General features: G+C 43.8%; 10 protein-coding genes across 10 annotated transcripts; 7 read left to right on the top strand and 3 right to left on the bottom strand.

Annotated features, from left to right (window-relative positions):
- Positions 1-161: 161 nt before the first annotated feature.
- Positions 162-667, top strand: L203_101321 (uncharacterized protein; the record flags this gene model as incomplete). The annotated part of the gene is made up of 4 exons (XM_066210763.1): positions 162-209; positions 257-284; positions 341-480; positions 533-667. 4 exons carry the CDS (start codon positions 162-164, stop codon positions 665-667), a joined length of 351 nt encoding a protein of 116 aa, XP_066066860.1.
- A 66-nt stretch (positions 668-733) lies between these two features.
- On the bottom strand, positions 734-1,390 carry L203_101320 (DNA replication complex GINS protein PSF1; the record flags this gene model as incomplete). Its single annotated transcript, XM_066210762.1, has 1 exon — positions 734-1,390. The coding sequence occupies one exon, from the start codon at positions 1,388-1,390 to the stop codon at positions 734-736; it is 657 nt and encodes a 218-aa protein (XP_066066859.1).
- A 663-nt stretch (positions 1,391-2,053) lies between these two features.
- On the top strand, positions 2,054-4,948 carry L203_101319 (uncharacterized protein; the record flags this gene model as incomplete). The annotated part of the gene is made up of 15 exons (XM_066210761.1): positions 2,054-2,086; positions 2,157-2,162; positions 2,228-2,300; positions 2,616-2,709; positions 2,768-2,893; positions 2,940-3,082; positions 3,134-3,195; positions 3,245-3,360; positions 3,413-3,496; positions 3,555-3,654; positions 3,703-4,085; positions 4,138-4,303; positions 4,352-4,735; positions 4,785-4,850; positions 4,907-4,948. The coding sequence occupies 15 exons, from the start codon at positions 2,054-2,056 to the stop codon at positions 4,946-4,948; spliced, it is 1,878 nt and encodes a 625-aa protein (XP_066066858.1).
- A 536-nt stretch (positions 4,949-5,484) lies between these two features.
- Positions 5,485-6,955, top strand: L203_101318 (arginase; the record flags this gene model as incomplete). Its single annotated transcript, XM_066210760.1, has 7 exons — positions 5,485-5,685; positions 5,730-5,749; positions 5,800-6,205; positions 6,252-6,400; positions 6,454-6,659; positions 6,707-6,748; positions 6,798-6,955. 7 exons carry the CDS (start codon positions 5,485-5,487, stop codon positions 6,953-6,955), a joined length of 1,182 nt encoding a protein of 393 aa, XP_066066857.1.
- Positions 6,956-7,204: 249 nt separating this feature from the next.
- Positions 7,205-8,600, top strand: L203_101317 (uncharacterized protein; the record flags this gene model as incomplete). The annotated part of the gene is made up of 6 exons (XM_066210759.1): positions 7,205-7,564; positions 7,622-7,875; positions 7,925-8,009; positions 8,065-8,181; positions 8,237-8,514; positions 8,561-8,600. 6 exons carry the CDS (start codon positions 7,205-7,207, stop codon positions 8,598-8,600), a joined length of 1,134 nt encoding a protein of 377 aa, XP_066066856.1.
- Positions 8,601-10,056: 1,456 nt separating this feature from the next.
- L203_101316 (uncharacterized protein) lies at positions 10,057-10,310 on the bottom strand (the record flags this gene model as incomplete). The annotated part of the gene is made up of 2 exons (XM_066210758.1): positions 10,057-10,232; positions 10,280-10,310. 2 exons carry the CDS (start codon positions 10,308-10,310, stop codon positions 10,057-10,059), a joined length of 207 nt encoding a protein of 68 aa, XP_066066855.1.
- Positions 10,311-10,949: 639 nt separating this feature from the next.
- L203_101315 (uncharacterized protein) lies at positions 10,950-13,950 on the bottom strand (the record flags this gene model as incomplete). Its single annotated transcript, XM_066210757.1, has 5 exons — positions 10,950-11,335; positions 11,393-11,697; positions 11,751-13,205; positions 13,258-13,533; positions 13,712-13,950. 5 exons carry the CDS (start codon positions 13,948-13,950, stop codon positions 10,950-10,952), a joined length of 2,661 nt encoding a protein of 886 aa, XP_066066854.1.
- A 283-nt stretch (positions 13,951-14,233) lies between these two features.
- On the top strand, positions 14,234-17,385 carry L203_101314 (uncharacterized protein; the record flags this gene model as incomplete). The annotated part of the gene is made up of 11 exons (XM_066210756.1): positions 14,234-14,571; positions 14,624-15,066; positions 15,121-15,375; positions 15,424-15,932; positions 15,988-16,099; positions 16,150-16,240; positions 16,285-16,379; positions 16,425-16,494; positions 16,539-16,973; positions 17,028-17,314; positions 17,369-17,385. 11 exons carry the CDS (start codon positions 14,234-14,236, stop codon positions 17,383-17,385), a joined length of 2,652 nt encoding a protein of 883 aa, XP_066066853.1.
- Positions 17,386-18,268: 883 nt separating this feature from the next.
- On the top strand, positions 18,269-20,397 carry L203_101313 (arginine-tRNA ligase; the record flags this gene model as incomplete). Its single annotated transcript, XM_066210755.1, has 6 exons — positions 18,269-18,446; positions 18,500-18,594; positions 18,645-18,712; positions 18,771-19,495; positions 19,546-19,921; positions 19,971-20,397. 6 exons carry the CDS (start codon positions 18,269-18,271, stop codon positions 20,395-20,397), a joined length of 1,869 nt encoding a protein of 622 aa, XP_066066852.1.
- Positions 20,398-22,404: 2,007 nt separating this feature from the next.
- Positions 22,405-25,568, top strand: L203_101312 (uncharacterized protein; the record flags this gene model as incomplete). The annotated part of the gene is made up of 4 exons (XM_066210754.1): positions 22,405-23,708; positions 23,752-25,222; positions 25,282-25,411; positions 25,459-25,568. The coding sequence occupies 4 exons, from the start codon at positions 22,405-22,407 to the stop codon at positions 25,566-25,568; spliced, it is 3,015 nt and encodes a 1,004-aa protein (XP_066066851.1).
- Between the last annotated feature and the right edge of the window lie 243 nt (positions 25,569-25,811).

The raw sequence follows: 25,811 nt of genomic DNA, 5'->3' as shown, positions 1-25,811 counted from the left end.
TTTCGTGATTTCGACGCGGCGCGTCTTGTCTTATATGAGGGATCCTTTAACCACTAGTTCGATATTAGTGGCAATTTACGTAATCACTAATCAATCCATTAGTATGGCTCAAGCTGATAACCTATCTGTGAACTAAAAATCTCCAAAGAAACAAAAAAAAAATGGCTAGCTCATCTGGCAGGATACCTCAAGGCGAGGTCATTATGGATGTGAGTCCCAAAATTGTATGATTGACTATATTTGCTGACCGACCTAGTTCTTGGATGGGGGTTCTTACATCCAAGGTACTTTTTAGACCATAATTGAAATTTACATGGCTCAGATGCTCAAAAATCTGTAGGAAAGCTTAGGGATGCTGTGATGGAGCTTGAAAGCCGCAAGAGCGCAAAAGAAGAGGGGCAAAAAGCTGCAAAAGCGATTGAGGCTTTGGAAGTTAGCAAGCAAGGTGCCAATGTGAAGGTCGAGGACGTGGATTTTATTGTATGTTGTTATCGCTCTCCTGGTGTCATAGAATTGCAGCTGATGGAAGCAGTCTTCGCAAACGGGACTTTGCAGGCAAGAATCTGAGAAAATACTTGTGGCTGAAAAGGGAGATTTGATGAAGGCGCTATTAAAGGCGGTACAGCCAAAACCAAGGGCCAAATCCATAGATGGTGCGGCACTATAATCGGCGAGGACAAAGAATGTATTAGCCAAACACTGTTACGATCTGAATCGCGCAGCTTTCTTCCATTTACACCTCCTCAAGATAACCTTGAATAATCAACCTCTCGATCTGACTCTTCTCCAGCCTGAACCGTTGCCCTTTTCTAAAGTCAACCTTTTCACCGCTCCCCAGGAAAACCTCCCCTGCGTCTTTGACCACTCTGACATCGACCATCAACTCTCCTGGTGGTTTTTCTATTCCCGCTGCGATATCCAAAACATCCAAAAATTCACTCTTGTAGTCGAGCATTAAACTATTGTATCCTCTAAGAAAGTCCAGCTCTTGCGGAGAAAGTGCTGAGCGTAAATCCGGCGCGTCCGCCTCTGGGTTGACATTTTCGCTGGCAGCAGGGCTCAACAAATAGCTCAATGCTCCACCCGCATCCCACCATCTCTCTCTTATACCCCCTACCCTCGTCGTTAAATAGGCTAAAAGACATCTTTTATTCCGTCTGGCCGCCAAATGCTGTACCGTCAGGTTACAAACCAGAGCGCGATCTTGTGACAAAGAGACTGGCCCATGGGATTCGGCGATAGCAGTGATAGAAGCGCCCAATTGACGAGTTTCGAGACAGATGGATAGGATCAGTGGAAGGGCATATTTGGGTAACGGTAGCTGAGGTGTAGATGCGAGAGTCGTTCGATGAGAGGCCGTAATCAGTTGCAACGCCTGGTCGCCGTACATTACACTTCTTTTTGGTTCCAGTCGTCTGAGATTATCTGTTTTATGATATTTGACTTTCCAAAATCTAAAAAGCTCAAAAATAATTGACGCGTCGCGTCAAAACAGCGGAACCAAATTTTCAATTTCGCTAGCAAAATATGTCTATACAAATACATTTGCATATACAATACTCTGCTCGTCTTTAACCTGCAAAAGCTACTCAGCATACAAAGCGGAGGTCGCCGACGACCCTCTTCCATGCATTTACAACGTCTCTTACTCAATAACAATAATAAATCTGGAGGCAATCTGGACTCTGAGCACTTTGATGCAGCGTCTCGGTAAGCCCACATAAGCAAGGGTCAAAACCAGCTAGTGCCATCAGAGACAGATCCTTTCATAGAAGCATGGTGTCGTTTCTGTCAGCGGGTCGTGGGAGGCCCTAGCGCTACGCGCAAAGTATATATAAGCCAACGAGAACAGGAACTATTTGTCTCTTCTTCGTCATCGCACAAGAGGTTGAAGTAACGCGGCGAGCGCTTTCACTGTACAACGATCCAGGCTGGATAGTTTTTGCCATTGGTGGCATTGCCCTGCTCGCTGTCTTGAGAGAAACGTATAGGCGACAGAGTGCAGTGATTTGAGAGAATTGGCTGTTGATCAAGCTATCTATCGCTTGGACGCATGGTTGCGCATATTGGGGTATATTCACAGCTTGTGGGTGGCAGTCTAGCCTGCGGATCTGCACGCGATGCTGTGGCAGGGATGTCTGCTGACTAGAGAGTAGAATCTGGTTGATGCTGGCAAGTCGCTGCCGAAGCACAGTTATATCTCTTGCACAGGTGATATACGGCACAGTATACTGGCAAACGGTTTAGCCAACGCGTACAAGACTCAAGCTGGGCATTTAGCATCAAAAGTACTTCTATCGGTAGGTCTAAGAATGATCTTCTATGCTGGAATTTCCACTATAAACCTCCTTTATGAAGGTGTCGGTGATTCAAACTCGAATGCTTCGTGAGCCTGATCACTTGTTGGACTCAATTTCAAGAAAGGATACTTTGAAACGAGCAGCCGCGAAAGAGTTTGAGAGCCTTTCTTCACGATGATATAAGGCTGCAGCTCTCGTCATTGTTATGTTATCGGAACACAGCTTCTGAGCCCGTTATCTACAGTCATTGATCATACATCGTCATACTACTCTATTGAACGCTACTCGGTACTGACATACTTTTAACTGATAAAGTGTCCAATTCCTTGTCAAACATGAAAAACTGCATCGTGACTTTTGTCGTGTTTCTCTCTGGTTTGACTTGTATGAATGGGCAAAGCACTGAAAAGTTGGTTGTTTGAACATTCACAATATTAATGATCCTGGTGATACTCACAAAGTCTTAGTTATGCAAGCAAAGATCTCATCCAGAATCTGCCTCCGACTATTACAAAGTGCACCGATTTCGTCCTCTCGTGCGATTGGCAGATCAGTGATACACCAACCATTAGAGAATACAATTGGACAATTAGGTGAGTGAACCTTTTTCTAATTATATGACTAAGCGGTACCCTTTAGTCGAGGTCAAGGAAGCCCAGACGGTTATTCCAGGGAAGTTATTACTGTGAATGGTCAATTTCCCGGTCCCCTCATCGAGGCAAACGCTATGGATACTATTATTGTGCATGTCAACAATCAGCTTGATTATGGCCAGGCAATACGTACGTCTTGCAATCATGACGTTGAAGGCAAAAAAGTAACGATACTTGTAGATTGGCACGGTCTGTTTCAGAAGAACACGAACTATATGGACGGAGTACCTGGCGTGACTCAAGTGAGCTTTTCAAATTTGAACGATTGACCATTGACCACTTTGAAAAAAGTGCCCTATCCCCCCTGGCGGTTCGTTCACTTACGAGCTCAAACCCAATGGACAATACGGGACATATTGGTGGCACTCACATTTTGCCAACACGATGGCCGACGGCCTTTCTGGTCCGTGAGTAGTTAGTGAATTATCTTTGAAGATCTGATCTGATTGAGCATATTAGGTTAATCATCCACTCAACAAAAGATACTTTAAAGCGGGGACAAGATTACGACGAGGATCGGATAGTCTGGCTAATGGACTGGATGTAAGCCAAGATGTTAAATTCTCCCGTCGGTTGGGCTTACGAGTTTTATCTTTGACAGGCATGACACATCAGACGTGATCGTCAAAGCTATCCTGAGCCCTCAAGGCTATAGAGGCACAAATGCTCTCCAAGGAGATTCAGTTCTCATCAACGCTTATGTATGTAGATATCTTCCTATGTGATGACTTTGCTAACGTATGTGACAGGGCTCATACAGCTGCTCTGACTGCACAACACCTGCTCCTGCTGAGATTCAAGTTCCAGTAAACTCAAGGGTCCGCCTTCGCTTCATTAACGCGGCCGCTCATGCCATGTTCCGCGTCTCTCTGGATGAGCATCCCTTAGAAGTTGTGGAGACTGATGGCGAACTGGTCTATGGCCCTACTGTTCATGAAATTCCCCTGGCGCCTGGAGAGCGTATTTCTGCCATTATCAAAACCACTCAAGGGCAAGCAGGTGCTGCCTTTTGGATTAGATCGAGAGTTGCTTCCAAATGCATCTTGCGGGGCTTTCATGATGCTGGGCAGGCTATCCTTCGATATACGGGCAACGAGGAGGTTGCCACAGTCTACCCCACTACTAGCTCTTGGTAAGCTTTGTATTAGCACTTGTATCTGTCATGACTCAATAGTTGAATGTAGGAACGACTTGACAGACGATGACGGGAATTGCGTCGCTCTGGATGAGATATACGAGCTCATTCCCAGGAACGTGATGGCTGCCGAAGCTGTTGCTCTTCAAACGCATGTTTTGAATAGTAAAATAGGGACTTTTTTGAATCACGATGGGGATTCTATGAGGCTCTTCGTAAGTTATTAGGAGCACGCACTATGAAACTAACTTGTGTCATTCAAGGCATTTAACAACATTTCCTATCAAAACCAGATTAACCAACCTCTATTGCTGACCATTATGGAAGGCGGTACCTTGAATTCCGCTCTCATCGCCAATGCAGTTTTTGATCGCAAGGGTGCTGGTAATATTATTGTAAATAATCTCGACGCTGCCATTGACCATCCCTACCATCTACACGGCAACAACTTTCAGCTAATCGGCAGGGGGACTGGTGCTTTGACCGAGGCAAATTTGTCAAATGTCTGTCTCAATTTGACCAATCCAGTCAGGAAGGATACCCTTTGGATTCCAGCCAATAGCTGGGCGTTGTTGAGAATTATGACAGATAACCCAGGAGTTCACGCTATCCACTGCCATATCGGCTGGCACTTGGCTATGGGGAAAGTGAGTTCCTTCTTCCATTTGATGAGCTTCAAAGTTGATGTAAATTTAGCTTGCGGCAGTTGTTGTACAACCAGAGGCCATCAAAGAAATTAATTTACCTGATGCTTGGTCTGATGTAAGCAACAATATGTCTAGAACGTACACATCATTAATCAATCTTTGCTTCGGTAGCTGTGCGTTGGAACAGATCCTAATGCTTGGGGACCCGGCTAGACGTCCCATTCATCCTCAAAATCGATATTTTCCAGTGAGGATCAAAAGCTGCCTTGTTTGACAAGGAAACATAGACGCTTCGGCCATCATGAACAGTCACGAACGATCATGACTCTGTCCCATCAGACAAACATCAGCCCCAAGGATATTCTTTTCTAATTATCATTATCATAACGTTTTTATAGTCGTACTTTTATCACTTGATTTGTTGAGCAAAGCTTGACAGCGATGAATATTGATCCACGACGTACAACTATCCTTCTCTCTTGGTCATGGACACTATCCTTTCAAATGGCTAACATTGATTGGCCGTGCCAAAGCGTACACCGTTAACGGAACCAAACAAGCGTATAAGCGCTGGACTTTTCGCTTGTCCATCACATGCAACCTTTTCTTCTTTACCCTTACATGGTTCTTTTTTCTATTTTTCTTTTCTTGAAAACTTGATTGAAACGAAAAATTATTATTCTATCTATATCTAGTCCATAAAACTAGAACCAATCAATACAACGGGACTTTAAGTGTGAATCTCTACCATGTTTCTTCGAGTCTCCTCTACTTTTCAACAATCTCTCGCGTATCCTATTCAAGTCTCTCGGCAAACTTTTTGCCATTTACGACGGACAAGTGCCCGATTACAAACACCCAGAAACCTTCATACATCAGCTCAACCTGGAAAAGGTCTCAAAACTCCCAACTACAATTATAAATTCTTATCAGAGCCCGCTACTGCTTCTGTGAGTTGAGAATGGTATTGGTGGGCTATGCTGATATGATCAAGGTTGTCGGATGCCCATTTAGGTGAGACAGACCGACTGCTGATACAGCCTTGAAGCTGACTACTTGCAAAGCGGAGGGCAAGGTCGAGCTGGCGTTGACCTCGCTCCTAACAAACTGATCTCTGCTGGCCTCATCGACCAGATCGCCAATCTTGGCTGGCATGTCAATTATGAGCCTCATCAATCATTCCTTGAAATCCCTTACAACCCAGTTCCTTTCTCTTTTCCTGCTGCCGAGGGTCAGGTTTTTTCCGCCAACGCTCGCGGCGAGAAGATGGTACAAAGGTTGCCAGACCCCGATATTGGGATAATGAAGAAGCCAAGGCTGGTTAGTGCGGTAAATGAGCTGGTAGCCAAAGAGGTCGGCAATGTTGCTGCAAAGGGTTGGTTGCCGGTAACATTGGGTGGTGATCACAGTTTGGCAATGGGTACCATCGCGGGTACGAAACGCAAGTATCCTAATGCTGGCGTCATCTGGGTAAGGCAGTTCCACGTGGTATACCTCTGTTGTTGACTAGCAACAGGTTGATGCTCATTCTGATATCAATACTCCTCTGACCACCGAATCTGGCAACCTCCACGGGTGCCCCGTTTCTTTTCTCATGGGACTTGAAGGTTGTGATGTCGAGCCTTTCAACAAATGGCTCAAACCTTGCCTCAATCCCCAAGATATGTACGTTTTTGTGCTACATCGAATCATCGAATCATAGCTTACCCTGGGTCAAGTGTCTATATCGGTCTCCGAGCCGTCGAAGAGGGCGAAAAGGAGATTCTAAGAAAACACGGCATTAAGGCTTTCACCATGTACCATGTCGACAAATACGGTATTGGCAAAGTTGTGGAGCTTGCCCTCCAGCATCTGAACCCCGATGGCAATCGACCTCTTCATTTAAGCTTTGATGTTGACGCTCTTGATCCTACTGTTGCACCCAGTACGTTTGACAACCTTTACCAGGGACCATTCTAAAGCAGTCTATAGGCACCGGTACCCCTGTCCGAGGCGGTTTGACTTTCCGAGAAGGTAAGTATTCTGCCGTGAACAGTCATCTACAACCTGACCCACTTTTCAGGTCACTATATCACTGAAGCTGTAGCTGAGACTGGGTGTCTTGTCGCTCTGGATATTATGGAAGTCAATCCCTCTCTTCTTGACTCTAGCTCTGTTGAGATGACTGTTGCTGCTGGATGTTCATTGGCCAGGGCAGCCTTGGGAGAGAGTTTGTTTTAACTGCTATTGAGAATAGGATTGTGCTTAGAGAACAAGAAGAGGTATAGACTATCTCATTCCATGCCACAATTTTAATATAAAGCTATCATACAACGAAATTTCTCAGTTGGCAAAAAGATGAATATTTATTTTTATTATTCTTTGAGTTTTCCCAAAAAAGGCACGACTGAATTTTGAATTTGGCATTTTATATTTCTTACCATTTTCTTTAACTTTTTGTCTTTTTTTAATAATAAAAAAACGTTCATTATGACACTTTTAATACCTTTTAAATTACACTATAATGCTCATAAGCATGTTTTGACGCTTAAGCGCTCTCTTCAATCAGCCTCGACACATCCTCTCTACCCTAACTCTCCAGTCTACGCTTACTCAATCGGTTTGTCTTATGCCGCAAAATACTCTCCACCTTTTATCGATCCCAAGCAAAAGGTCAAGCCATATGGGCTCGAAAGGCGAAATAATGATGTAGGGAAATGGGTGAAGCAGATGTTGGACTTGAATGCCGGGCGAGGGGATATGAGGGCAAGTTTAGTAGAGGTAACAGAAACAAGGAAAAGATATGGTGCCGGCGAGGACTTTTTCAGTATCACAAATGCTCGAGGGGATGTGTGTTGAGTGCTTGTTTTGTTCGCTTTGATTTGGGCTCTAATGCTTGACGATTAGTTACATCTGTCAGTCTCGGATGGTGTTGGTGGATGGTCAGACAAAGTGGACGCATCACTTTTCCCACAATTGTTATGCTATTACTATGCCAAGGCAGCTCAAGACTTGTCCAACTCTGAGACAGGGTCGCTGGATCCGAGATCAATATTGAAACAGGCATACGATAATGTGATAAAAGACGTGTCTGTTAACGCCGGCGGAGCAACGTTGGTAAGCGCAAGATTAGATGAAGATGGCTTGGGAGTCTTTTCAAAGTGTGTGAGCGCTTGATGTTTCTAGTGTTGTGCTCAAGGTGAGATATAGTCTTGGCGACTCTGGTTATTTCATCTTACGAAGCGAGGAAATATTGGAGATTTCTCAACCTCAAACTCACTTTTTCAATTGTCCTGTAGCTCGCCCTTTCAGTGTATGCAAAGACGATATACTGATAGCTGCCGACGTAGAAACAGCTTTCCAAGATTCCTCCCGAGATGAAACATCAAGGGATTGTTACAGATGCTCCAGAAGAGGCCAACGTCAAGTCGTTTGAGCTTAAAGCTGGTGATGTTATTGCGCTTTTCGTATGGTTTTTTTTTCTACTTCATGTAGTTCAATACTAATTTGATGACACCATAGACTGACGGCTTTTCGGATAATGTCCCATCATCCCATATCCCACAGCTCTCTAGCCTTCTGAACCGCATTCTGGATGACCCCACCAACAGAGGACTATCCCCTGCGGAGCGAAATTCCGAACGAGCGAGACTATTTGCTGATATGCTCGTTGGCTATGGTAGAACTGCCATGACCAAAACGGGAGAGGAAAAAGGCGCCAATGGCTGGAAAACGCCTTTTGAAGATGAGGCAACGAGAAAGGTACCTAATTGGGGGTGGAAGGGAGGTAAATTTGATGAGTATGTCTTAACTTTCTTATACGATTAGATGATAACGACGTTTCAGCATCACTGTTGTAACTGCTGTAGTATCGGAAGTCGACTAATAGTATTTTACCACATACTAATCAATAGATGTATAAGACGACAATTACCTGGTTCAAATTTGTATGGTGGACTGCCATATTAAGACTGTATTTATAGGATAAATTAATACCAAAAAGAAATCGTGTTGCTAGCAACACCCATCACACATGGCGCTTGCGGTCATAAAACATCAGCCTATCTTTGTTCCAAATGACTATCCAAATTGGCTGGTCAGAGTTTGTGAACTGGAATTCTGTATGTGCAAACAGCGCAGGCGAAGTGAGTTTGGAACTAGGCAATGAAAAAAATCTGAACAAAAGTAGGCCTACGATGCCAAACTCACTATTGCAATAAAAGTGATCACGCTTGGTTGTTTCTATCCTGTGTCAATAAGACAGAACACGCAAGTATAATGCTAGAAAGATTTTTATCAAATCCATGATTTGGACATTCCAATAATCAACTCATTGATAAACCCACATGCGACCATTGTTCTGGCATGCTTGAATTGAATAACTGCATAGAGGGGCATTATTGGCGTGAAGTTCCAGCAGTTGATGCTTGTTGCTTCTTAAAAATTGAAATCTTCACCATACACTGGTATCTGAAGAACAAATCAGATGCCATGTCGTCGCCAATTATAGATGCGTTGTGCATGCCCTTTATATTTGTTTCCTAATCTTATTCCATGACTAGTCTTGATCGGACAGAGGCCGTAAGCAGTCTATCATGTACATTGTCAGAATTGATGCCAATTAGCATAGATAGGTAACCTCTGCAGCTTGGTTGCTCCGTTGAAATTGTTCACTGAAACTTCATTCTAATACAACAGTACAGATATTATTGAGACTTACAGTACAATGTTCTTTCCCAGATCAACGTTTGGTAACTTCAGGTTCTTTGTAAAAGATTGAGCCGATGATAGCTACAAGGAAATTTCTTTTGCATTGCTCATAATCCGTACTTCGCCTCACATGTACTATCAATTCGCTCAGCATACGGCTAAAATCTGCAGCCGGCTTCCTCTGCAAAACACGTCTCACTGCTTAAGTCCTCCAACAAGCCCTTCTACTTCGGTGGCCAGCCTAACCTCTCGCCAGTCAGTTCCGCTATGGATACACAGTCACATCCGATAAAGTAAGACAGTCAGGCGTAATCCTCCAAGGATTTCTCCTTGGTAATACTCTTGGTCTCAATGTTCAGACTATTGGCAATAACCTCAGCAAGTACCCTCACAGAATCCCCTTCATTCTATATAGCATGTAAAATTTCTCCGCCTTTGAGCGTCTTGCTTTTAACTGCTAGTTTATATAATTGAACAACACCCTTGATCACAATAGGCCAATGGTTCAGACTGTCATCAATATTTGCAACGATGCTCCTCTTTCTTAATAGATGAATAATGTGAGGAACAAAAGCTTCGTCATGGTCGCCATGGACAGAAAACGAAAGACGAAGAATAGTAGTACGAGCCCCTTAGAGAGTGAATTCAGATAGGACATTCTCTGTTTCACCCCGGACAGAAGTGATCTCGTCGGCGCCATTCTCTGTGAGGTAGGCAGTGCCAACGACATTGACACAAGAGGTAATAATAAGTGGTTTGCTGAATCCTGCAAGACCAGCGGCCAAGACACGAATGGTAGCAAGATTGGCTTTACTTGGGGTCAGTTTGGTTCGCCGGCAAATACTAGAAACACACTTTGTGCGAGCTTTCCACCATAGTCATTCATGTCATGGGATATAAGTCAAGTGAATGGGTTGAATTTGCCTCCGAAGTAAACTTAGTAAGAATCCAGTACCTTCAAGTGTTGGGTGAATTACAGTGATCCCTTTGGTCTTTGAACTTCTTTACCTAGATAGTTCTATTAGCTCCCAGTTCTGCTTTAACAAATTCATCAAACTTACAGACGCATCAAAACGAGCGATAGCGGTGAGCTCATGTCCTGCTTTCAAGAGAATTAGAGAAAGGAGAGAACCGGTAATCCAGAAGCGCTAGTGAGAAACATCTTTATTTGTCGACAAATCTGAACTGAGAGATAATGTGTATAGATTAACCTCTAGGATGGGGATTTCTCAGGTTATATATCCGTGCTTACACCAAAAATCAACTTCAGCCTTTTGTAAAGTTGTTTATTTGTTCAAGAAATGAATCTCGTAAATGCAGTTGAAAGGCACTCGGGGCCAAGTTAAAGAAACAAGTTTATGTAACACCCTCCACATAAGTTACAAGTCAATAATGTAAGTTAGAGACCTAGGTCATATTATGACAGCGAGGAGAGTACCACTTGGCATGCACGCCCAAGATACGCTGCGCGAAAGGAGCAAGATGTGCATGCACCTATCCGCCTGACATGTTGAATCATTGACCTTTATTGGCTTGACGCTTCTTTTTCCACCTGCTCAATCATGTCCAGCATTCTTTTCGTCTCTTCTTCTACCTCTGCTTTCTTAAAGGCTTCAACTTGTCTAATGGCTTCTTGAGTCTCTTCGTCCATTCCTCTATCAGCCTTGTCGTGAACATGATTTGAATGTTTTGTCTGATGCAACAATCCTCCAGCTTGTGAATTTGATGGTTTTTGTTCCTCCATGGATAGCAAGAGAGCGTATTGCAAAGCATCCTCGCCATCTTCAAGACCTATTTTATGTAGAGCTTCTCTTTCGGAAAATTCATGAGATGCGGACAGTTGTAGTCTGTGAGAGCAATCAATAGGGTCGTTAAGGTCTTCTTCAACATCAAGATGAATATCCTTCATGTCTACAAATACCTCGTCAGCGAGCCCGTAGAAGACGAGATACGAAGAGTTGTATTTACCTATTCCTCGGGAGTTCTTTCCTTCACCTTTCTGGTTACCCTTCTTCCATGAATTGGAATATTTACTACTATGCTTGTTTTTGCTCTTACTGTTACTTGCTTGCCAAGCAAATACCCTTCTTCCTATTGCCGCCACCACAAGATCATTTTCTAAAACAATCTGATTGACAGTGTAATGCCTGGCATCGGGCTGACTACTCGCAGCGACATTCACTTCGCCTGCTGAAAGATGTAAGGCATGGAATGATCGCAGGAGAGAAGGAGAATTTGGAACAGGGTCATAAACCTTGATCCAACCATCATAACTATAATTGATATAAACCAACTGTCGATTGTATATTTGCTGACTTCAACATACCTTCCAATGGCCACTAAACCACAAGATGCATCTAAAGCAGTGATTTTGCCCTCCGAGGCCTGCCATGACCTGAGTGGTTTTCTCTCGCTTTCTTCTTCATTCCAAGCCCAGATATGCACATAGCCAGCTTCATCTCCTGCCATGATGAATTTTCCAAATTCTGTATCGGTCTGTTTCAAGTCCGGAGAATCGTCAGATAGATTCAAATTTGGGACTTTTGGTAAAGTAGATCTGGTCGTTTCGCTAGAACCTGTCATACGAATAAGCATTGGAGTCGACTGTCCAGTTTTTCTGCTCGAAATGGGAAGAGAAGGTTGAAGAGATGTATGAATACAGCTGAACGAAGCACCAACAAGAGCTTGGAAGGTCACGACGTTCTCTTTTCCAGATATGGATATATCATGCCTTGTGATGAGATGAGAATGATGTCGATGAATGACGATAGACACAGTGGATTCATCCAAAGCCAGTTGTGTGGCCATTTCCATAAATTTGACTTCTCCATGTGATTCTGCAGACCCTAGGTCAATACGCAGCTCTAGGTTTGTCTCACTCGATGCTCTAAACCATACTCTCAAATCGCCATCTTCGGTGACACCAGCTACAACATCGTTCAAATGATCATACCTCGCTAAAATAATCCCATCCGGTCGGACACTTTGACGTCTTTTCATCTCTTCAGACCTGTCAGACAAGCATGATTCTACAACCGTGGATGTAAAGATACATTCAATCGAGCCGTCGACGATATGTGACTTCTTGTTTGATTTCGAGGTTGACGTGCAAGGATGAAGTTGCCAAAGCTTGACTCGTCCGTCTTCTCCTGCAGTAATCCATTTCAGTGAAGGACTGTCTTGACCTTGAGGTATCCATATATCATTAACTTGCGCTTCATGTGCCTGTCGCAAATCACAATATATATTTAGGCTCGAAGCACGGCCGCCATGGGTGGCATGATGTCTGGTTTGGACGCTTGTGTAAATTACACCTCCCGTGCGTAAGCCCCAGAGGATGAAGGCCTGTGAGCGAGTGGGCAGATGAATGGCTGAGGGTTCTGCGAGCGGATCCATATAAGGACGTAAATGAAAATTGGCATCTCTTCCAGGACCCCAAAAACCTTTCGAGACTTTGCCACTGATAGGGTCGCTTCTGACTACACCTCCCATGAACAAAGATGCGCTGAGCATATAAGGAGGAGGCCGAGTCTTGGCAGCGATCGTAGCTTCATACTTTTGCCGATATGTAGTTTTGCCCCTCGGAGATAAGGAACAGGATTGACCAAGTTTTTCAGCATATATTGGCGATGCCTGGCTTGGGATTAGATGGCGATTCTTGCCTATGACGAGGTTCTTGGGCATGATTGGAATAGAAGGCGGATAACAAAGAGAAATTGAATGTATGAGACCAGTGGGAGGAGTGTGTAGAACCAGGTTGGCTTTGGAAGTAGTCCATAAGCTAGAGTGTCTTCAGCACTTGCCTGTAAGCTACGGTAGCAAACCTGACTCACCGCGCAATGATCTCCCTTCCCAGAGCTTCTTTCTTCCAACCTCTCTCGGCCATATTACAACAGCTTTGAGCCAAAACGTCGACGTCCTTTATACGCCTAGAATTCCGAGATACGCTCTCACTAAAGTAGTGATTGATATAACTATGTTTCCATATGGCATCATCCTCAGTGAGCCCGTGCAGATATTTGCATGTTTTTGATATTGCCAAAAGAGTTTTTGGAGGCAGACGCGCCAATATAATGTGAATAACATCTTCTGGTAGATTCAACAAGTAACTGGGTGTCTTCAAGTCAGTGGCTGCACGTGCGAAATAGTACAGATAAGTGCAAAGTTTTGCTATGCTAGCAAAATGACTGATTCAGTCATGTTGAAAAGAGAGAAATGACAGTTCTACGCCGATAACACATCGGTCTACCGATGAAACTATCAAGGATTTATAAAGACCTGACTTACCACTTGCCACTTTGTCCGTCTCGGTCTTTGCCTTTACTCCGCCAGCTTGGACGTGGTGTAGTTACTGCTTTCCCCTTTGAGAGCTTGCTAGCAACCCGCTTTGAGTCATGCTTGCGAGCCGGAGATGCAATGGAGAGCTGATTAAAGACATCTTCTGGCTCTTCTTCGGATTGGTATTCAAAGTTTAGTATTTGTGATTCTTGTAAATTGTATGGCGAAGTTGTGGGTTCTGGCTGCATACAAATTTATCAAAGAGGTGGTGAAGTTTAATAATGGGTTTCGGAAATAAAAGCAATGTAACTGTCAGGCAATCGCGCTTTTGACGTTTGAATAAGATGAGAAGAATAAATTTTTAAAGAAAAGTTGAAGATAATATCTTAGAAATAGAATCAGTCAGCATCTGTTTACGTAATTGATATATAAAGTGGAGGATGTTGTTCTTTGGGTCAAACTTAAACGACTCAGATATTATATTCTTTTCTTTCCTCTTTCTCCTCAACATGATCTATCAATAAACTAGAAATGGAAGAAAGCCACCAAAATATAAAGGCTGATACGCTGCCTTCGGTAGATGATGATACAACTTCATCAAAATCGGCTGCAGAACCATGTCCATTATGTATCACGACTGGTCCTCCTCAGCCACCTCTACCTCCCAGCGATGCAACCGAGAAAGATCAAGATGTTGATCTTGTATGGATTGCTTGCAACAAATGTGGCGAATGGTATCATGCTGCTTGTTTGATGCTTGCCAATGGAAAATGGCAAGCCACAATACCAAGGAAAATTATCGATGAGGTAGAGAGGAATTTTGGTCAACAGGGACCATGGGTCAATTGGGTGGAGTGGGTGGGCAAGTGGTAGGAACATTCTCTTTGCTGAACCGTCCTTTTCTGAGTTATCCTATTGCAGGTATTGTGCCCCATGTCTAGCAAGATCGGTGTCTCCTTCGAATCCTCGCCCTCCTCGCCATCCTCTAGTTGGTACACTTAAACGCGCCACGATTGAGCTCAAAGATATAGAGAACGCTCTGCGACCATTGAAGCGGCCTGCTCTACTGCCACCCACGAAGGCTGCTGAACCTGTCACAAAAAAGGCGCGTACGAACGATGAGGTCACTACATCTGAATTGAAGGTAGAACGCGAGACAAACGAAGCCGGGAGATCACGGACAGAAGAGAGAGCTGCCAAGATACCTGCAGATGAGAACAGTGAACTCAAAGCCCAGAGTCGTCCCAAAAGAAAAACGACTCAGATAGATTACCATAATCTTAACGATTCGATTCCTACGCCAACAAAGAATTGGCTTGATCTGATAAGTGATCCGGAGAAATATGGGCGCATCATACTTAGCGGTGTGTAGCTGATAGCATCTAGAAAAAGACAAAGCTGAATTCCGACGCTACCAGGCAATTATCCAACTATTCCAGGAAGACTCTTGACCCGTCAATGGCTCGAGTCTCAGTCGTTACCTCACCAGCCGTCATCACCTTCTCCGAATATTTCACCGACCTGCTTCTGGGGACCGTTAGAGAGAGTGCCTCTTATAGTTCGGCCTTCTGATGGAGGATTTTCAAGTTTGGGCGGTCATATACCTGGCAAAGATTTGACTGTGCAAGAAGTGGCAAACCTAGTTGATCCTCAACGAATGGTAGATGTGATTGGTATGTGACCTTCAAAACGGTTGTGATCCGTAGTCTGATATACCTCAGATGTCGCATCCCAACAGTCTTCTCAATGGTCACTTCAAAAGTGGGCAGACTATCTTTCTTCTAATTCAACGACCCAGAAACGTAATCCAAAAGTATACAATATCATCTCCTTAGAAATAAGTGACACGGAATTGGCAAAGCGGGTACGACCCCCTCGGATCGTTAGAGAAATTGATTGGGTTGATAATTTCTGGAACTTTGAAGCTGGAGTGAAGGATGCTAGAGGGCATGCAAAAAACAAAGGCAAGCGCCATAGTAAAGGGGCAGAAGGCGATAAGGAGAGACAAGACAGTGTTCAGCCAGGTTCAATACCTGCTCCCCTTTCAGCTATCAGCCCAACTTACTCACAGTCTCACACGTCTGCATCTACTTTGGTTTCGGAAAACGAAGTAAAAGTTGAAAAAAATATTGAAGAAGTCAATAGTAATGACGAAAAGAAATCAATGGCTCGAGCACCGTATCCAAAAGTTCAGTTGTATTGCTTAATGGGTATGAAGGGAGCATGGACTGTAAGCTCCTCTTTGAAGAGGTAAATCTATTGTCTAATATATCCTCCGTTTGTAGGATTGGCACGTAGACTTTGCTGCAAGCTCTGTCTATTACACCATCCATTCTGGCTCAAAAGTCTTTTTTTTTATCCGCCCAACAGAATCAAACTTGAAGGCTTATGCTGAATGTGTGTGTTCCCAATTGCTTTAGATAACCTGAGAATAATGCCTTTTGTAGGGTCAGGCTCGTATGAAAAACAGCAAAGCACCTGGCTTGGCGATTTGGTAGATGAAGTGAGAAAAGTTGAGTTGCATGCTGGTGATACCATGTACGCTAGTCCTCTGTGATGAAGAAAAGCTCATTAGTTTGAAGGATCATTCCTGCAGGCTATATACATGCTGTCTACACACCGATGGACACAATTGTGTTTGGCGGCAATTTTCTTCATTCCTATAGTATTGAAACTCGTCAGTTACTCACCATATGTTGCGTGTGTGACTCATTCTCTTTAGAATTACGGCTGCGCCAGATTGAAATTGATACTAAAGTACCACAACGGTTCCGCTTTCCCTTCTTCGACCGGTATGTTTTTTTTCTTATAGACTCTCGCTTATAAATTTCTACAGATTGTGCTGGTACGTAGCAGAGAGGTATGTCACTGAACTTCGTCAACTTCGCTTGTTTCGGCCACGAGCAACAACTTATTCTAACCCCCCGCACTATCGCATTTTGCAAGGGCTGTCTTCGCTTTCAAACTTTCTCATATCACAAGTAGATATTTTACAGAATCCTGAAATGGAAGACAAACGTAAGAATCTTGTCTACAATCGGATTCCCCATGATGTGGTGAAAGACGCCGAAGGGCTGGCTAGAGAGCTTTGCTGGCGGGTCGAGAGAGAATTGAAAAACATCGGGCTGCTAGAGCCAGATGTAGAACGTAGAGCGGGAGATGTGGTCTCATCTACAAAGACAAAGGGGATGGAAGCTGGGAAGGAGGGGTCACATGTGGCAAACGTTTTCAAAAAGACACCTTTATCGCGTACATGGAAGTTCAGCCCCCCGTATGTATTAGATCTGGGATTAGCTCTCACCGAGGTTAACAAATAGCGAAATAGACCCTGGAGTGAAGCCAAACATCCCTTGGAAACCCAAACAACCACTGTCAAACTCCCTCGGCCCTCTTATGGTTCATCTGAACCAACAACCGAGGAAGAAGCAAAAATAACTACTTTATCTATCAAGCAATCACGCAAACGAATTAGAGAGACCAATGACGGAATGACGGTAGAAGAGAGCCAGGAAAGTATATTTGTGGAACGAAAAGTCATTTGGACTGGAGAAGAGAAGAAAGACGTTGCGCAAGGCAATATGACAGAAATCAAATCAAAAGAAGATGCAAGATGTACGTAATGGATTTATCTATAGTTGCTCTGGTGAGCTGAAACATGCTGAGCAGTCTTACAGCTTCAATAGGAACGTCAAACGAGGTTACGTTGTGAGGGCAGTTGTCTAAAGTTCAAAAGAAAAATGACTCATCTGCAGAAGAAAATGGTTTAGCATTGACATGCATCTGCCGATGAGGATCACGAACCCTAAGGCTACATGATAATAGTGGATACTAGCACGTATCTCTGATGTCAATCCTATAAGTTTCAACCAAGAAAACTTGTTACGGCGCCGTTATTGTGCAATAAACATATACGGTGAATATGAAATAAGCTGAAAACACGTTTTAGGTCATGGGCAGGCCTTAACCTTGTTAAAGGCTGTAGCTGATGCAATCAAATAAAAAGGTGACAGAGCTTGAAGATGATTCAGAGAATTGGTTGGACCAAACAGTCAGATGGGACGACTGGCAGCCAGACAATTACAAGTCATAGCTGTGTCCATCACCTTAAAGCAGTGATCAGATGGATATCGTGGTGATGTCGATACAGGCAAATGTCCATGAGATTCCATAACAACAACATTGCCTGGTAATAGAAAGAAACAATATTGAATTCAATCGTGAATGATAGGTTCTTTATAAGAAAATAATAATAATAAAATACTCTTCTATTCATTTCATTAAGGCCATCTTCCAACTTTCCCACGGTATTATTTACTCGACTCTTTGATTAAGATTTTGACATGTATTTAATGAAATGAATTGAAAAGTTATAAAGAACTCTTTTCAATCAGTAACTTCGAGCTTTAGCTATTCCAACCCATCATTCTTCTCTACGTCCAGCCTTGTATACGTCTTACTTCTCGGTGTACTAGTCGTGTGTACTTGATCACTTCGCCCCACTACCCACTGCGAAATATTTCAAGTCGAGCTTTAAAGCCGCTCACATCGTTGAGAGAGTATCTCAAAATGGCATCTGTTCAAGGTAGTGATATACCAGAAAAGTATGCCCTTCCCGAAATCCCACAGATCAAGGGAGTGGACTCTACCAGGAGTCCAGTGGAGGCCTTTAAAATCGCTGCTGCGAAAAGAGTAGCTGATGCTTGGGAGGAAAATATTGAGAAGATTTACCCTGCTGTTGAGATGGGCAAGTTTGACGTATATAGATTGTGCTCTCATAAAGGACTCACGTTATTGTAGGCAAGAAAGAAACAGACTTGTCTATTGCCATAGTCAGGTTCAAGAGGGGCAAGCCTGCTGATCTCGAAATTTGGGCTAAAAAAGTCATTGACAACGTTGGTGTTTGTATTCTATTGACATATTGTATCATTGACGCAATGTATAGTTTAAACCAGATGCCTATTTGTCTGGGGTGAAGACTCCTGATAACAAGTTTCTTTGGTTCACTCTCAAGTATGTCGGCCGTATTGTGATGGACTAGTGCGGATGAGATTGACGACTTTTTCTATAGTAAAGAATCTCTCTCTTACCATTTACTTCGTCAAATCAACCTCACTGCTGCCGCCTCTGTTGCTGAACCTTCCAACGCTACTTTGCCATATGGCACTACCATTGAGGGCGCAGGCAAGCATGTTATTATTGATTTCTCCTCTCCTAACATTGCTAAGCCATTCCACGCTGGACATTTGCGATCTACCATCATTGGAGCTGTCATCAGCAACCTTTACGAGGCTAATGGATGGAAAGTAACCAGGCTAAATTATCTCGGCGACTGGGGAACGCAGTACGGGCTTCTCTCTGTCGGTTTTGACAGATATGGAAACGAAGAGGAACTTTTGAGGGATCCCATTCATCACCTATTCCAAGTCTACGTCAAGATAAACAATGCTAGGGACGAGCAAAAGAAGAAAATAGATGCAGGCGAGACTATCGCTGAAGAGGAAAACATTCACTTGTTGGCAAAGAAAGTTTTCAAAGATATGGAGGATGGCGTACCAAAAGCCATTGCCCAATGGGCTCATTTCCGAGATCTCTCCATAGAAAAACTCAAGAGTACATATGAAAAGCTCAATGTTCACTTTGATGTGTACTGGGGAGAATCTCAAGTTTCCAATGAATCTATGGAGCGAGCAATTAGAATTGTTCAGGAAAAAGGATTGACATGTGATGATCGAGGGGCATTGCTGGTAGACCTGACAAAGTTCAAGATGGACAGGGCCATCATTAGGAAAGGAGGTGGGCTGTTTCGTTTGATGACTGAGGACCATGTAAACTAATGGAAATAGATGGCACTTCCATATACCTTACACGAGATTTAGGTGGCGTTTTTGACAAATACCAAAAGTACAAGTTTGACAAGCACATTTTTGTGGTCCAGGCTGCCCAAACACTATACTTCAATCAGCTTTTCAAAACCTTGGAACTTATGAGCGAGCCTTCCGCTGGTAAGCTTGAACATGTCAGCTTCGGTCTCGTCAAAGGAATGTCCACCAGGAAGGGGACCGTTGTATTTTTGGAAGACATTATTGCGGAGGCTACAGAGGCCATGCACGAACAAATGAAGAGTAATGAGGCCAAGTACGCTCAAGTTGAAGACCCTGAAGGAACAAGTGCTATCATTGGAACAACTGCTGTGAAGATTCAAGACATGGCCGGCAGGAGGTGAGCTTTCAGGAACATCTAAATTATCACAAGCTGATGAGATGATTAGAATCAACGATTACGACTTTGACATCAAACGATGTACTTCTTTTGAAGGTGACTTTGGACCTTTCATCCAGTATTCTCATGTTCGATTGTGCTCCGTCCAACGAAAGAATCCTAACGTTCCCGTTCCTTCGTCTATTAATGAAATCGACGTTGCTCTTTTGAATGACTCAAAGATCAACGACATTATTATGCATCTTGCAGTCTACCCTACTCATGTTCGCAATGCTTACCTCCAGTCCGAACCTAGCCAGCTTGTGACATGGTGTTTCAAGCTTTCTCACTTAGTGGGTGGCGCCTGGGAAACCGTGAAGGTGGCAGGAGCAGAAGAAGAGGTTGCAAAGGCGAGGCTGTTCTTCTATATCACTGTCAGGGAAGTATTGGCAAATGCAATGAAGCTTCTGAGTTTAACACCTATAGAGAGGATGTAGGTAGACAAAAGATTCTTATACTGTCGAACGCAGTCGAATGCATCATAGCTGCTTTTGGCTCTACCATCTATGCAAACGTAATAGACTCAATCACAATATCACTTCTCCACGAAGTTAGAATACTTTGAAGACTGGCTATATTTTAAGTTTGACTTGATCGAGACAAAACTCATAGTAACCAATAAGCCGACTACACAATTGATGAGATTTGTCTTGTGGTCGCTCTCACAAGTAAAATTGAGGACAAGTCGTGCTAAACGGAAAGCCACAATTCCATGTATGCTGGCTCTGGGTAATTATTTAAATTCGACAAGAATTCCAAGCCCATCAACTGCATCTAAATAAGCAACCTTCCAAGAAATACCTTGACGATGACACCAGTTGCAAGGTGCTATCTGGCCCCTGCTCTAGGCGAGGATGGCTATCATTTCGTAGGGTTGAATAAGGCCCATGGGCATCGGTTGCATATGCTAGCATACTAATGAATAATGGAAGATGGCACCATTGTGGCATAACAATGCTTAATACTCAAACTCTTGATCGTGCCAGTAATATGTTCGCCATTGTCAATCTGTGGTCGCAATCTTTGCACCTTGATTGAGAGTAATACATCGATGAGTCTTGTAGAAGTTTAGAGACTTTTTGATAGACAAACAATACATTTGTTTTGTAGTACGGGTAGGCTGATTTGTATCTCGCTCCTCGTGAACTGCTAGCGTTTCTAATAGCGGTGTTTGGGAAACTTAATGTGTTTGATAGTTGAACGGTGAGCCGTTTGTAGGCTTGAACGGGCACTGAGTGTCAGTGCTAAACACGGCTGGGAATTGGACTAGGAAGACTTTAGGATGAGATAAGATATTGAATGGACTTGCTTGGCTAGGACGAGGCAAGAAGTTGTAAGGTTGTTCTCTGAGTTATGGACTGGATTGGACACAGGGCTTTATTTACTTTCTTAGGGCATTCAAGGGGTCTTGAGCGACCTTGGCCGTTCTCGTGATGTTCTTCGTGACTAATCGTAGAGCATGTTGTGGAACTTTGAGTTTACAAACCTATTTAGTAATTATTTGGAATACTTACCAGACTTGATTGCTGTGATATGGGCGGTTTTCTCTATACACGCTACAGAAGTTTTCCTATTTGAGTTCTAACGGCGAGTCTGATTCTTGTCGAAACAGTAGTTGACCTGATTTGATAATCAGATCTGCCAAGCTGACCAAAGTAGGTGGCTCGCTGCGTTGAGCGACCAGAGCATAAAAAGTTCGGCGTGTCATGCCTCTGGAGGGAGCAATATCCAGACCCTCAAGAATAATATTGGGATATAGTTGATAAACAATCAAGCAGGCTAAGGTGGATTATTGTAGGCTTTTGGTTTAAGCACTACATCCGAGTTATATAATAGTTTCATGAAACTAAGGCGTTATATCCATGATTATCCTCTTACCTCTTTAGTAGTATTTCCTGCTATTGCATTGCCTGGAGTTGATGCTATCACAGCATACAGTGATTATCTCAAGCCCAAGTATTTTACATCTTGTGATATGACCAGCGGCCCAACTTGTGATGATGAATATGGTAAAAGACAAATTGTTGAAATGAGTTATTGTTTTTAAAACAATAGTTCCATTACCATTCGGCTCTCACCGCTTTGCTTCCGTTGCCACTGTCAAGATATTATTAATTGTATTCTTACAATTCTTTCATCATCGCCTGTCTTTTTTTTTCTTACAAATATTGCAGTAGACTTTGTAGGGTTACTGCACAGCAGCATCAACATTTATAGGCGTAAGGAGCAGGTAAAGCAGGCAGTGTTGCCAATATACACCCTGTTTGAGGCAGGGTTGTCCATAATCGATCCCGCAGGATATAGGGTATTCGCTAAGCCAGTTGTATAAACACACTCGGACGGCATTGGAGACTCTAGGCATAAGTGTTATCTGCAAAAGGTTTGAGCAATCATCATTTGTATTCTTTTGGGTGATGGCTGACGAAGGAGAAGAGACATTAAGCATGGGATCATCCCAATCACAGCTGTCTCGTTCCGCTTCTTCATCTCAACGTCGTCCCCAGTCTTCTAATCCTCTCCGTTCTATTCGCAGACTTTCAACGCTTGGCAGGCGGAATCGTGAGAACGCTCCGTCTACGCAACATTTTCACGATCGCTCTGAAGATAGCAGAATCGAACCAGATGAGATGGGTTTAAGTTTGGAACAAACGAGTTCTGGTGGGGCAAAAAGAACGAGACAGCCCTCTTGTCCTGGTGAAATTCGCTTAGGTAGTATGGACAGAAAGAAGCCGAGAACCGAGCCCCTTGTCAGGAGAGATTCCTCCGTTCATGCCCGTGACCAAATTATGACTTCTGTCACCCTCGAACATGGCGAACTTTCCAGCCAAACAAATGCGGAACCGTATCCACAGCCTACATCTCCAACACCTGTACCCATTCCAACTCCTCGCAGTGCTCCTGTATCACCTACTTCGATGAACAGCGAAGACCCTCTTGCGCAAGAACGCTTACAGTCTTTAGCTACTATTCGTGATGTTTTAGGATCCAATTGGCCATCTCAAAATTCTGCTAATGAATCCGCTGTAGAAGATCTTTGGCGGCAATCTTCTCACAATACAGAAGCAGGTCCCAGTTCTGAGCTACATTCCACCGCATTGAGCAGTGACCTTGATACAAGCGCAGACCCTCATATCGTTGAAGCAAGAGCCAGTTTGCAACGAGCAACCAATCAAGCTCGTAATCTTGCAGACCGTATTGCAGCTCTTTCTGCCCGATTGGATCGATCTAGCGCTTCAACATGCTCTGCTGCAGCTACAAATACCGCTGTTCAAGGTTCTATCGCACCTCTACATTCATCTGAGTCTAATGTAGTATCTTCAACAGAAATACAGCCCGAAGTATTACTCAGGTCTGGCAATATGGATTCTACTATGGAAGATCTTGCTCAAAGGTTGAATGATGCGCGACAGGAATTGACTGAGACAGAGAGACAATTGAACGATACTAGGGATAGATTTGAAGCTGCACGCCGAAGACGTGTTCCGACTGGAGCTGTACTCATTATCCAGGGCCTCGCACAAACTCAGACTATGCCAGACATTGAGAACGAGTCCACCACATCACGAGGTCATTCTGATAATGAAAACACATCTATTGGGCTTGAGTCCGAGATGAGAAGAGCACGAAGGAGACTGAGACGAGCTTCTGAAAGTCGAACTTACGATCGGGGCATTAATAGCGGAAGAGAGACAGAGCACAGAGGTGTCCCCTTGGAGCGACAAGCGGATACGATTTCTAACCTTCTAACGTAGGCATATCTTTGATTTTGGTCTTATGCTGACGAGAAGAAGCGTGGCGGCAGCAGCAACAGCTACTACTCTTCTTTCGCCTGGAGGCAATCGTCCTTCACTTGCCCCTATGCAACAGCCTCGAACTCCATCTTCCACTCTAGAGAACCTGTTAGGTAGATTGATGCCACATAGGCCTCCTAGACAGCAATCTCAGAGTGTTGAGGCAACGTTGGGAAGTTATCTCAGAAACGTTTTGCGCGAAAACCGTACTTCAGAAGCTAGTGATGACTTTGTTCAAAGCTCAAATCCTGCTGTTTCTTCATCGACTGGTTTGCAGCCTCTACGCGAGTCGCAAGCACGTTTACAAAGGTCAGACGCGACTGCCGAAGCTCAAGAAGAGGTAATTTCTACAGAGTTTCAGCATTTTTTGGAAGAATTACAGGGTGATCTAGTTGGAGCTGTACGATCCTTTGCTGGGCCTTCTCATCCTAATATCGATGAAGATAGAGAGAGTTTTGCGACTGCCCAAGAAGGACAATCTGACACTTCTACTCCTGGGCCTTCAAATATGAGGAGTTGTGCAGGGAATAGTGCTGCCTCTTCACCTATGCTTGACGAGAGTCAATCTCTACCAACGACAATTGACATTCCTGCCACTGAAAATAGCGACAGTGTCCCATCGTTTCATGCTCAACTTGCCCAAAACCTTCCCAACGCTAGGCATACTGCTACTTCTGTGTCAGGAGGCCATGATGGTATTCCTAGACGGCTGAACTTCTTCAGAGTACACATGTTTCCTGCCATTTCTCCAGTGACGGGAGGCATAATCAATAATTCAAGCGAGAGACGTGAAGATACTGAAGAGAATGCGATAAATATCAATGCTTCTACAGTTACGGGAGGGTTCGGAGAATACGAAGCTTTTCAAAACAATCCACAGCCTGCCAATCAAGGAAATGAAGAACCTCTTATTCCATGTATCTTCATTGGTGTCCGCAGTATCAGACATGATCCTAGTATGACCACTCATGACTTGGTTTCTCATCCTCAGTTCCCGTTCGTCAATGGTGAGGTTCCTGCAGAGTCTGATACTATGGCGAGTGGTGAAGGTATTTTAGGTGATGAAACGGATGAAAACGGGCGGATGCGTCAAGCTTCTTCATCTCCTGTTTTACAGCGCCCAAACCCTCATCCAATTGAACGTCGCTCATTACGTGACCGAATTCTCTCTCATCTTCGTCGATCCCCTACACCTCCACCTGCTGGTAGCCTCAACACATACCTGGTCTATGTCATTGGTGGTAACTACCCACGGTCTCATCCTATTTTACGTATGCCATCTCTCATCCATGGCGGGCCCATGACGGATGAAGAATTGCAAATGGTATCGGATCTCTTGGGACCTGCGAGGGCAATCACTGTGAACAAAGAAAAACTGGAGAAGAGTGGGTTAAGAATCATCAAAGGCGCAGACATAGTGGAAGAAGGTAAGAGCGGTATGGTTATGCATGCATGCGTAGAACGATGTATGGTATGTGAACTTTTTTTTTTACATGTCAGTGTCGTCTGCTTTTGCTCACAATACAGCAGGTCTGTCTCTCGGACTATAAACCAGACGAAGATTGTCGGATTCTCAATTGTCGACACGCATTTCACAAAGACTGCGTGGATCATTGGTTGACAACAGGCAGGAATTCGTGTCCCGCATGTCGGTCTGAAGGTATTTCTTCTTTCCAGCGTGATAGCTTTGTAGTTGACATGGTTTAGCGGTGGAAACGAAACCCTCTTGGACTGAGAACTACTCAGAGAGCGATAACGCTGCCTCAGAACAGGGTATAGCAGATCTCAATGCAGCTGAGCACATGCCTGCATTCTAATTGAGACAAATCAACAGCAAAGATAGGAAAGTAGGAAATTATTTCAAGAAACCAAACATCTTATACATCCTAGAAAATGACGTTCGTTGTAGTACTAACTTGCATGAATTCTTTCTCGCACTCAATATTTTAACACAAGTTCTTTGGCTTTCCTTTTGATGTAAGTCATTATTCTGCATTAAAGTCAAGATCACCTTGCACGCAGGCTAGATTGTTTTCGCACAGTAAATGAAAAAAAGGTAT

The sequence above is a fragment of the Cryptococcus depauperatus genome, chromosome 2 (genome assembly GCF_001720195.1).
Source record: "Cryptococcus depauperatus CBS 7841 chromosome 2, complete sequence".
In the NCBI taxonomy this organism is placed as follows: Eukaryota; Fungi; Basidiomycota; class Tremellomycetes; order Tremellales; family Cryptococcaceae; genus Cryptococcus; species Cryptococcus depauperatus.
Note: the sequence above shows the minus strand (reverse complement) of the source record. Positions and strands in the feature narration are given on the sequence as shown.